General features: G+C 46.6%; 1 protein-coding gene across 2 annotated transcripts; it reads left to right on the plus strand.

Annotated features, from left to right (window-relative positions):
- Positions 1-371: 371 nt before the first annotated feature.
- Positions 372-4,008, plus strand: LOC136523152 (transcription factor WRKY19-like). Of its 2 annotated transcripts, XM_066516933.1 has the most exons (4): positions 372-729; positions 811-1,182; positions 2,854-2,979; positions 3,190-4,008. In XM_066516933.1, the coding sequence occupies exons 2-4, from the start codon at positions 854-856 to the stop codon at positions 3,836-3,838; spliced, it is 1,104 nt and encodes a 367-aa protein (XP_066373030.1). In that variant the 5' UTR covers positions 372-729; positions 811-853; the 3' UTR covers positions 3,839-4,008. The 2 variants fall into 2 exon arrangements, with proteins under 2 accessions (XP_066373030.1, XP_066373029.1); XM_066516932.1 differs by having other exon boundaries at positions 372-1,182.
- The last annotated feature ends 8,040 nt before the right edge of the window (positions 4,009-12,048 follow it).

The raw sequence follows: 12,048 nt of genomic DNA on the forward strand, positions 1-12,048 counted from the left end.
TATAGCATTTTTGTTGTCAAATTATGGACTAATTAGACTTAAAAGATTCGTCTCGCAAAGTAATCATAAACTGTATAGTTATTTATTTTTTAATCTATATTTAATACTCTATTTATGTATCTAAATATTTGATGTGACACGACTTAAAGTTTTAAGGTGAAAACTAAACAAGCGCTCACTCACTTTCATTTCCCGTTCCCACCGGTCAAACGTGCTCTCCCTCCCACCAACGTCTAGAATACCACAAGACACAAGTGCTGCAGGCCTGCAGTAGATTCATGGCCTTCGAATCACAGACAACACTCTACTATAATAATAACTGCTACTGCTAGTATCCCCTCCCTTCTCCGGAACAAGCATTGCATGCCACCTTCTTTTCGTCTTCTCCGTTGCTCTCCCTCTCCTCTCCTGCATATATATATCTACCCAACTGCAAGCTTTCGTGATCATTGTCGTTGGTTGCCGCCATTCTTGGCCGAGAAGCCACCTGTTCATATATATACATCCTTCTTCTGTGTTCATATCGCCACTTGAGGTCACCTTGTGTGTTTCTCATCTGTTTCTCTGAACTTGTCATGGTCCTCCCGCTGCTCCGCCCTGCCAGCCTCGCTCTTCAAGTCGGTCACTGCCGTGCCGCGTCGTCGTCGTCGCATCCGAGCTGTTCTTCTCTGCCTCCATCACCAGCTCATCCTCGCTGCTGAAATACTGTTCATACAGATCAGCAACCAGGTGTTATATCATCATCCAAGAATCATCACAAAGCAGTCGCTGGAGCGCCGGTCGGTAGAATCAGTGTCTGTTGCACTGCAGATCGAGAGCTAGGCGGCAACCGGCAAGCAAGAGCGCGCCAGCCATGCAAGACGGCGCGGGAGCAGAAGCAGGGAGCATCCAGACGCTCCTGACGCTCCTCGCCGACGGCGAGGAGCAGGCGCGCCAGCTCGGGGAGATGATGGCCGCCGACGACCCTTGGTCCTCCCGCGCGGAGCACTACAGGGGCGCGGCGCGGCGGCTGCAGTGCACGCTCGGGAAGGCGGCGGCCGCCGCCAGGGCCATCGAGGCCGCCGCGCCGGGGTCGTCGCGGGGCACCGACCGCTCCGACTCGCCGCGGTCGGCGGACGAGAGCTCCGGCGGGACGACGGTCGGGACAGAGGTGCAGGAGCGCCAGAGCATGTGCAAGAGAAGGTGCGTTGCGTTCACTTTTTTTTTCTTTTTCAAATTCAAAACCTGCGTACCCATACGTACGTGCCGCGCGCCAAATTAATGAGGTGCCAAACTTCGCCACTGGAAAAGGTTTGCCGGGTGCATGCATGCATGCATCGTAGGGTCAAATGGCATAAAAATCGAAAACTACGCGTATGCAAATTCATCGGAAACATACTTTGAAACTTCGCAAAGTATTGAAACTTTACACAGGTATGGTCATGTTCTATGCTCATGCAAATATGCAAGTTCAGACTCGACTCCGTTTATGAAGCATATATACACATAAAAATTCAGGAACAATAGAACTAGCACGAGACGTCTTTGCAGTGCAATTGCTCCTAATTCCTTTTGTCATATCTTTTAGAGTTGACTGACTCTGAACTTGAATTTTCACGTTCATGCATATAGAAAACGATATCACCTAGATCCTACAGAGTTTGATATTCTTTGAAGCTGAGCACGTTCATGTATGTGAATTTGTACAGTTTCCAACAATTGTACCATTTTCAGCACATATGCGAAACATTATTTACTCACTTTTCTTTTCTTTTTTAAAACAAAAACTCAAATTTTCAATTCTGGTAGTCCAGCGATGTGGCACACTGCACACGCGTCTCAAGGCTTGATCATCACAGGCAGCACGTTTTGTGTGTTTAGACTTTAGACCAAATTAGGAGACAACACCTACGTAATAGTGCACAATACTTCGTGGTAACGCCACTGTCAGACAGATACACCAGGCATATTCAGAAATCACTTTCCACAAAACAAGCTTTATTTGAGAGGATTTTTTTTCCTTTTAAGAAAAGAAACAGAGGATTAAGGACGCGTGCAATAGGCAACAAAGGTACTGTACCCTAAGTGATAGAAACGTGGGTGTAGTGCCAAAAGCTATCCCATACAAACGTTCTACGTACTACGTTACTTCATCCATTTTAAATTATAAGATATTTTAATTTTTATACACAGATATCAATATGCACTTAAATATATAATGAAAATAATATATTTAAGAAATTAAAATTTCTTATAATTTAGAACGAATAGAGTATGTTCTGGTGGATATATTATTGCGTTAGGATTAATATGATCACAGAATCCTGGAAGCAACGGTACGCGGTGTTCATGTTATCTCAGAGGCTGACGTATAAGTATAGGCGTATAGCATACGAAACTATATTTTTAGGAAAATCGCACTATTCTACTCTGTCATATATAGGCAGTAAGTCAACAGACTACTTTACTCCTCAGTAAATCTGAAAAGGATCTTGGAAAGGTACCTAACAGCATGAAGAATTAGTTATCATATACTGCCTCATGTACTACTACATAGAGTAACAGCCTGTTCGCTGAGTCGTAAATAATCGTGGATTATAAGCCAGAACAGTATTTTTTTGTAACACAAAATCAGTCAACAGTAATAATTCACGACCATTTTAGCTGAAACGAACAAGCTGTAAATTGGTGGTAGCATCTTGGTCATAGTCATAGGCTATGGGACCTATGGTTGTTTGGTCAAAAAAGGGAACAACATGTTTTTGGGATCATAGGCATCAACACTCGTCAAATACAGAGCATTTGCAAGTCAACACAAAAAAGATCTGAACATCTGACTGACCCCACTCGTTTTCCTGGTCATGAATCCTACAGGAAAGGTCTACCAAGATGGACCGCGAAATTCCGAGTGCCAGATGCAAGCTTGGAGGCCACCCCGGACGACGGCTTCAGCTGGAGAAAGTACGGCCAGAAGGACATCCTCGGCGCCAAGTTTCCTAGGTAAAAACCCTCAACCATCAACACCGAAAACTTGACGATGCAGATGAATTTCATAAGCACAACGTGTTTTGTAGCGGCCTCTGTTTTTGGTGAATCGTATCTCACGAGAAATTCTGCACGAATTTCGTAGCGAAGCAATTCGATCGATTCATGTGACAGAAGTTTTGATGTCTGGTACTGACACCTACTGCTGCTGCTGTTGCATTGCAGGGGCTACTACCGGTGCACGTACCGCACCGCGCATGCGTGCGCCGCCACGAAGCAGGTGCAGCGCTCCGACACCGACCTCTGCGTGTTCGACGTCACGTACCAGGGCGAGCACACCTGCCACCAGAAGCAGCGCGCCACCGTGGCCGCCACCGCGCACGGCGCCGGGAGCCAGTCGCCGCCGCCGCCTGCGCCGCTGGAGCAGCAGCAGGACCCGAGCATGCAGCTGCTGGGGATGGGCTTCAAGCGCGTCCTCAAGGTGGAGACGGCAGGGCTCCACGACCACGACCGCGGCCCCGCCTCCGCGCCGGCCGCGTCCTTCCCCTTCCCCTCCGTTCCGCCGTTCCACCAAGCCGGCGAGGCCACGGACAACCCCGCCGCGGCCTTCTCGCCGCCCGCGTCGAGTCACTTTCCTGCGCCGCACCCGGTGGTGGTGGGCGGGAGCTGCTACGCCGACATCTACGACTATGAGGCTCCGGGGGCGCGCATGCGCGGGGCGGAGTCGTCGGAGCTCGGCGAGGTCGTCACCAGGGCGATCACCGCCCCGGCCGCGTTCGACTACTCGTCACTCTTCCACCACCAGGCTGAGCTCGACGACCCGCACCTGACGTTTCCGCCATTTGGCGGCCCGCCCCACGGACCATACCAGTAGGAGATCGATCAGAGCCATGCCATTGTCATGGAGGCATGGACGCTAAAATGATCGAGGATTCTGCACCTTAACACACGCTAGGTAGTAGTAGTACCTGTACCTTATTTTAGTTCCTGGTCTTCATGATCCTGAACACTCACTGTCACTTTTGTCCCGGTGAACTAAGTACTCCCTCTATTTATAAATTATATACGATGTTTTGAACTTTTTTTAGATACATTAGTTTTACAGTTAAATTCACCGCGCGGCTCTTAAACTTATGGCTATGTGTCATTTAGGTCTATGAACTCTTAAAATTAAAATTTGTTTCCATAAACTTGTTAAGCCATGCATGGCAGGTCCATACCCCTTGGGAGAACGATGACTAGGATAATTTTTTTATAAAAAACACCCTACCAGGGTCATCTTCTGCCTTAGCACTCCTTCCTCGTCGTGCTCAACATGCTGGCCAACGCCCCGCACGCCAGACGGCTGCTGCTCCCAGGGAAGGTGCGCATTCTCACCGCTGGCGCGCCGCCGCTGGCCGCCGTGCTGCACCACACCGAGTCCATCGGCTTCGAGGTCACCCACGGGTACGGGCTGACCGAGACGATGGTGCTGGTGTGGTGCGCTGCGCGTGGAAGCGGGAGTGGAACAAGCTGCCCACGTTGGAGCGCGCACGGCTCAAGGCGAGGCAGGGCGTGCGCACGCCCGGCATGCCCGAGGTCGACATCGTCGACGGCGAGACCGGCCGCAGCGTGCCCCGCGAGCACCAGGCTGGGCTGCTAGGGCCGCGGAGCAGGGCGGGGCCGAGCGCCGCGCGCGCGAGGAGGAGTGGCGTGCCGCCGTGGTCGCGCTCGGCGAGGAGCGCCTCGCGCTCGTGGGGAGATGGCGGGAGCGCGAGGACGCCTGGCGCGCGCATGGCGAGGAGCGCAAGGAGCAGCGCCACCAGCTCGTCGCCGCGCTGCTCGCCAAGCTTGGCGTACCGCGACGACGGAATCCTTGCCGAACACTAGAGCTTGGTGCTCGGCAACAAGTCGGACGGCGAGCGCAGGGAGGCCTTCTGCAAGCTCGACGTCTGTGGAGCATGCCGCGGTTCGCGACCCACGCGATCCGGAGCCGGCCTCGCCATCGCAGCGCCTCCGCGTCCCCGGGACGGTCGTGGAGCCAGTCGTGCAGCCTGCCGTTCGCCATATACGGGTACAGCAGCAGCCTGCCAAGGACGCAGAAGCCCCGGAGCGGGACCAGGTTCTCGTGCTGCGCCGATGCCGACGACAGCGTCTCCAGCTCCGCGCGAAACTCGCGCTCCAACAGGCACATGTCACCGTCGAGCTTCTTCACGACGAGGCACGTGTCGTCCTCCAGCTCGGCGAGGTACACCAGCCCGTAGCCGCCTGACCCGATGATGCTCGCCGGGCCGAAGTTGTTGGTCGCTTGGGCAGCTGACTGATGGACTCGGGCAGCTCTCCGGTGAACGCGTTGTAGCTGAGGCAGAGAGAGACGAGGTTGCTCAGCTTGGCGATGCGCTCGGCATCGAGCCTCCCCTGTATCTTGTTCGACGGGATCAGCAGCTGCCAGTTGCTGCAACGGCGCGCTTCACGTCGAAGATGTTGTCGGGGAGCTCGCCGGTGAGGTTGTTCCGCCGCGAGCAGTAGCCGAACCCGGTAGGGATGTCTCCACCGAGCCGGTTCACCGAGAGGTCAAGGACGGCGAGCCCCAGGGTGGTCGCGCAGAACGACGGGATCGCGCCATGCAAGCTGTTGTTGCTCGCGTTGTTCGACACGTGGCTCGGCGTGTGGGCCCAGACACCGACGAGAACTGCCCACCAGGTTGTTGCTCGACACGTCGAGCGCCTGCAGCGGCAGCGCGCCCATGGGCGGCGGCATGTCCGGTAACGAAGACCTGGTGGTGCGCGGCACCTGTAGGGTGTTTTCTATAAAATTTTATTCCAGTCAGCAGCTACATGAAGAGATTTGGACGTGCATGACTTAACAAGTTCGGGTGCATATTTTAGATTTGAGAGTTCGTGGACCTAAATGGCACAAAGGCATAAGTTTAAAGGCCACCAGTGTATTTAACTCATAGTTTTATTATGTATCTAGATATAGCGTATATTAAAATCTATGTATCTAGAAAAACCATCGTGTAATTTGTAATAGAGGGAGTAATAACTTTGAGCATCGACAGTTGCTGTAATGTAAGAGGATTATATTATTGTTGCTTATACAATTAAATATATACAACCTAGGTTTCTCTCTTGAGCTTAGGAACCTTGACTAGAAAACATTAAAATTATTCTCTTCCGTCTGAAATACAAAGGTATATAAATTTGTTTCAATTTAGGACAAGTTTACTTACTCAAGATCCTATATATGAGGGAGCACTACTATATTTACGTAAGGGAAAACTCCTGTGTTACAAATAAGACATATATATAAACTTTGGAGTGCTAATTAAGGGCATGCAAAACTCGTGCAAACATATAAAGTATTTAAAAAAAACGTACTTCGATCATTCAGCAAAATTTTAAACTTGGTACATCCATATATGTACTCACATGTAAAAGTTGATGCAAACTCAAACTACAAAAACTCATACGAAAATAACAAATTTCATATGCATTTGCAGGACAAGACAAAAATTATGCCCATGCACCTAAAATTTATTGTTTCTGTATGAATTTTCTAGTTTGAGTTTACATCTTGACTTTTGCATATGAGTACACTATGGATGTATCAAGTTTCAGTATTTTTTTAAATAACCAAAGTATGGTTTTAAAAATAATTTACATGTTTGTATCTAAGATGTAGTTTGCACAAATAACTTTTTTGTCTGGCTTGAGGTTTTGCTTTTGGAAAAGCTTGCTTTTATGGCTGTTGGTAAAAGCCAGCTTGTGAAAAGTTAGACAAACTTTGAATCAATTAAGTGTATAACAAATGTAACGTCCATCATTACAGCATCTCTCTTAAGCCAGCGAAATCGGATACCAGGTGACTGAAAAAACTTGTGGTTGTGGGCTGTGGCTTTGTGCTAGTGAAAAGTAAAAGGCAGAAGCACAACAGGGCCTACCGCCTACGAGTTGCTGAAAGAGGATTTCCGTTTCCAGTCAATTATGAATTATATCTGTCGAACAGAAAGGCTTTGACCGCTGGTTAGTGGTGGTGTCGTCAAATGACCGATTGCAAGATTCATCCTCATCCCCTCTAGCTGATGGCGACGAGGAGAATGAATAGGAATAATGCTGTTGAGTAGCAGCACTCCTTTAAAAAAAGAATTACTCAATTTTGAGGAGTCAAGCAATTTAAAATTTAATGGACTTAAATAATTTTAAATTTGATTAAATTTATAAAAATCCTAATATTTATGGTATCAAATAAGTTAGATTAGATTAATTATAATATATTTTAATAGTAAACATATTTTTACATACTAATATTAATATTATGTTCTATGAATTTAGTTAAAGTAAACTTTAGAAAATGAGTATCTTTTTAAGAAAAGTAACTATTTAAAATATAGAATTGTATTTTGTTTTACGGAGGGAGTAACCGTAACGAAGCAAGGCGTGTAGGCTGACTAGACTGGCAATAAGGATTTAACAACTGGCAAGCATGAATGAGGAGGCAGATTGCTTTTCCGGATGTGACAGCATGGTACTAGTATGGCCCCGTTTAGATAAAAAAAAAATTGGATTTTGGCTACCGTAGCACTTTCGTTTATATTTGACAATTAGTGTCTAATTATAGACTAATTAGGTTCAAAAGTTTCATCTCGCGATTTCTTATCCAACTGTGTAATTAGTTTTTTTTCGTCTACATTTAGTACTCTATGCATGTGCCGCAAGATTCGATGTGACGGGTAGTGCGCAAAATTTTTTGAAATCTAAATGGGGCCTATATATTTGTGTCCTGGCACTGGCAGACTGAGGGAGTGTTCGGCTGACTGGTCGGCGCTTGTTTCGTTTTTTTAGTCGGAGCACTATTTTTCTCTCATAATATTTTTAGCATAAATAGTAAATTTTAGTATGAATAGTGTCGGATTCATACCAGCCGAACACTCCTTGATTGGCCCTTCATTTTGTTCTCTGTTCTATTTGTTGTTTGTTTCTACTGTTAGTTCTTGGAAAATAGGGGTAGCATGGTCCGAAATTTTTATATTTTAGCTCTTTTTTTGAAAATTTCTCATAAATAGACTCCTGGAGGAAAGATATTAGAAAATTGACCCTTAGCTCAGCGCCATTGATGCTGACGCCGAGCTAACACGTCTCGGCGCCAACGTCCCTGGCGCTGAGCTCCTGGGCTCGATAGGTGACATGGTAGGGGCGCCGAGCTCGGCGCCAGAGTGGCTAGAGCTGAGCTCCCTGCCATTTAACCTTGGTCCAACATTTCTGCCCGAGCGTTCTTCCTCTTCTTTCTCCTCTCTCGGGTTTTTTCTCTCCCCACTTCATCCTACCTCACGAATCGATATATTAGACCTTGGAAACTTTGATTTGATCCATAGATCTTCGAGAGCAAGGTATCCTCGTCCTCCTCCTAGTTTTTTTCGCATCGATTCGATATATATTAGTCGGATTTTTGAACGTAATAATCGTCATCACTTAGGGTTTCATTTCATCCCTCAATATATGTATTATACAACCATAGGATGATACCAAGGCGTGAAAAAGCTAGCAAACCTAGGCACATGTAGTTATGTTATGGGTTCATTATTGTGTATCAAATGGGAAACCCTAAGTTTAGGGTTTAATATTAACTGCTTTCGGTTCTTAGAAAGAAATTGGTTGTATTGTAGTTATGGTTCTCATTGACATTTATTTGTGATGTTTTGATTTATATTTGTTAAATTACATCCATTTTGTTAGATGCAAGAAATATTTCGAGAGGAGTTTTGGTAAAAACGGGGTTGATATAGACAAGACCCGATCTTCCGAAAGATATGATAGTATCAATTGGTGGAGACTCGACGTTCACGATCTAGGCTTCGAACCAAGACTGATTCGGACCCCCACAACCATTACACTACTGCTCCGTTGGTTATCAACCACGCGAACGCGATTGACCTCGCCGAGAAGGCCTTCCTGCAAGCAAATCAAGAACATAAGCAAGAACAGGATAAACGTAATCTAAAATTGCAAATAATATGAGGCTTATGATAATGAGGAGTTCAAGTCTTTATTCGAAAGGACTAATCGCCACAGGCGAATAACATCAAGAACTAGGGCTCTGGTTCACAGCAAGCAGCCTTGGCGGCACAGTTACAGCAAAACGATGTCTGTTTCACAAGGAAATCAAGAACTAAACAAAACACAAACCCTAAGGAGAGCGACGGCTGCTAATTATAGAGTCTTGGGCGTCACGCCCTAGACACGTCTCCTAATGGGCCCAAACACGATACACGGTCCAACGGACCAAAAGATGGTGTTGTAGCACCCTGGCAAATTTTGGACGCTGACTTGTTTCAATGATTCCCGTTGATTCCGAAGAGCTTTTGACGTAAGACCACTTGGATTGGCTTCCTTATCAGATTAGCTTTCCATCCATATGTGGATCGTCGAAAACAGAGTTTGGATATGTCCTGGGTGACCAGTTTAAGGTAGACTAGTCCTAGAGGCCAAGGCAGACTCGAACTTGAGTTGCTTTAGGCCTCCACCTCAAGGACTCGAAACGAATTAGCCTCGAACCTCCTTCACTTAGACACCCTTGCTGGCCTCCTGCCCCTCCATACCATGCGCCAAACATGGTCATATGCATGGGTGTCATGTCCTCATCAGGGGTCGTCCTTGAGAATTATACACCAACGTGTCTAGCAAAGATGCCCTCATCTCTCCTGACCTCCCTGTCCCTAACTGTGACTGTGGTTTTCTAGCCCATGTTTTTCAATCGAAACATCCGGACACAGCGGTGCGTTGCTTCTACACATGCAGTCGTTTTAATGTAAAAAATTATTTCCACTATCATTTTTCTTTATTTGTGTAAGTATGGTACTAATATTTTGTTGGAATCTTATTGTGTAGTACCATGAGAGGTGCCTTTTCTTTTAGTGGATCGACGGTGCAGACAAGTTTGATCCTAGATACCTCCTTTTCGACGATTGGTTTAGAGGGAGACATCCACGTGAGCACTTCAAGCGGTGGGTTTCACCCCCCTAACCCTCCGCCAATGACGGCTAAGGAGAAGCACCTAGCCACAGTTAGACGACTCAAGGAACCTCCTCTGTGCGATTGTGGAAATCAAGCTATGATAAACCCTAAGAATATGTTGGAGTTTATGTGTCCAAACAAGCAGAAGTAAGTGCAAAGTGTATGTGTTGAAATATTGAGCTATATGTGTTCATGTACTAATGTCTACTTATTTAGGTGTTTTCAATGGTGAAGTGTCATTTCAAGGAGTGGTTGTATGGTCTTAAGAATCAATGGCCGGAAGAACCACGAAAGGTTAAGGAAAAGAAGAAAGAAAGGGTAATTTACAAAGCACCTCCTACCATGTGCGAATGTGGTGTTAAATCCAACTATGGCCTAGTCCCTTCGGAGCTTGGAATAGGCCATTATTGCGGTCATATGGTTGAGTATGATGAGGTTGGTTATTTTTGTGGTAAACATGAAATCGTATTTTGTTTCTTTTGCAAAGACATATATGATATAATTTTTTGTTTGAACAGATGAAAGCTCTAGTTTGGTTTTGGTGAATTAATGAAACCCTAAGTGCTGACCTAGTTTATCAAGTGATCATGAGATAGGTAGCACACTTCAAGTGGAGAAGCTAATGAAGATCATAACATGACAATGGTGATGGCATGGTGATGATCAAGGGCTTAAACTTGATAAGAAGAAAGAGAAAAACAAAAAGCTCAAGGCAAAGGTATAACTTGTAGGAGCTATTTTATTTTAGTGATCAAGACACTTAAAGAGTGTGATCACATTTAGGTTTGATAGCCGTACTATTAGGAGGAGTGAAACTTGTATCAGAATGCGGTTATCAAAGTACCACTAGATGCTCTAACTCATTGCATATGCATTTAGGATCTAGTGGAGTGCTAACACCCTTGAAAATGTTTGTAAAAATATGCTAACACATGTGCACAAGGTGATACACTTGGTGGTTAGCACATTTGAGCAAGGGTGAAGAAGACAGAGGAGATGCCAGCGTCGATCAGGTGACCGGACGCTGGATCTGAATGCACCGGACGCTGACTGCCTGCGTCCGGTCACGCTGACCTAGCAGTACAGTAGCTAGGGTACTCCACCGAATGCTGGGTTGTGTCCGGTCAAGGTGGACCGGACGCATCCGGTCGAGGAAAAACAGATTTGGACCCTTACTATACTCGACCGGACGCTGAGGCTCCAGCATCCGGTCAGTTTTGCCGGAGCGTCCGGTCAGCACTTAGCCGTTGTGATCTGACGATTCAGTTTTAACTCAGAGTGACACATGGTATAAATCAGTGGACCAGACACTGAGTCTAGGGTCCGGTCAGTATGACCGGAGCGTCCGGTCAGAGCGCAGTGTGCCCAGTGAAGGGGTACAACGGCTCTATTTTGTGGGGGCTTCTATTTAAGCCCCATGGCTGGCTATAGCTCATATCTTTGGCCATTTTCATTAACATAGCAACCTTGTGAGCTAAGCCAAAGCCCTCCCACTCATCTCCATTATTGATTAATCATCATAGTGAGATTGGGAATGAATCTAAGTGCATTGCTTGAGTGTTTGCATCTAGAGGCACTTGGTATTCGTGTTTTGCTACGGAATTCACTTGTTACTCTTGGTGGTTGCCACCGCCTAGACAGCTTGGAGCAGCGAGGATCGTTGAGCGGAGGGTGGTGATTGTCTTCAGCTCCAATCGTGGTGATTGTGAGGGGTTCTTGACATTTCCCCGGTGGAGCGCTAAAAGGTACTCTAGTGGATTGCACGTGGCTTGTGTGATCCTCATCTTGTGTTGGTTGTGCGGCACCCTATTGAGGGTTTGGCGTGTGATGCCAATTAGCGCATGAACCTCCAAGTGAGTAAATCGTTACAACGAGGACTATCTTGCCGGTAAGCAAGTGAACCTCGGTAAAAAATCATTGTGTTCATCCTTTGATTTCGAGGTGATTGGTCTTCATTGTTATCCACACTTGTGATTGATTGGTTCATACATCTACATGGTGGTATAACCTTCTTGCCTACTCTTTATATTACCGCAAACTAGTTGCTAAGCTCTTTAGTGTAACTAGTTGTGAGAGCTTGTTAGTTTGGTTA

The sequence above is a fragment of the Miscanthus floridulus genome, chromosome 18 (assembly GCF_019320115.1).
Source record: "Miscanthus floridulus cultivar M001 chromosome 18, ASM1932011v1, whole genome shotgun sequence".
In the NCBI taxonomy this organism is placed as follows: Eukaryota; Viridiplantae; Streptophyta; class Magnoliopsida; order Poales; family Poaceae; genus Miscanthus; species Miscanthus floridulus.

Excerpts from the sequence above, each read along its gene's own strand:
- LOC136523152 (XM_066516932.1), top strand. The coding sequence starts at position 854 with ATGCAAGACGGCGCGGGAGCAGAAGCAGGGAGCATCCAGACGCTCCTG. Across the intron at positions 1,183-2,853 it reads CAGAGCATGTGCAAGAGAAG|GAAAGGTCTACCAAGATGGA; the intron begins GTGCGTTGCGTT and ends TGAATCCTACAG. Across the intron at positions 2,980-3,189 it reads CTCGGCGCCAAGTTTCCTAG|GGGCTACTACCGGTGCACGT; the intron begins GTAAAAACCCTC and ends GTTGCATTGCAG.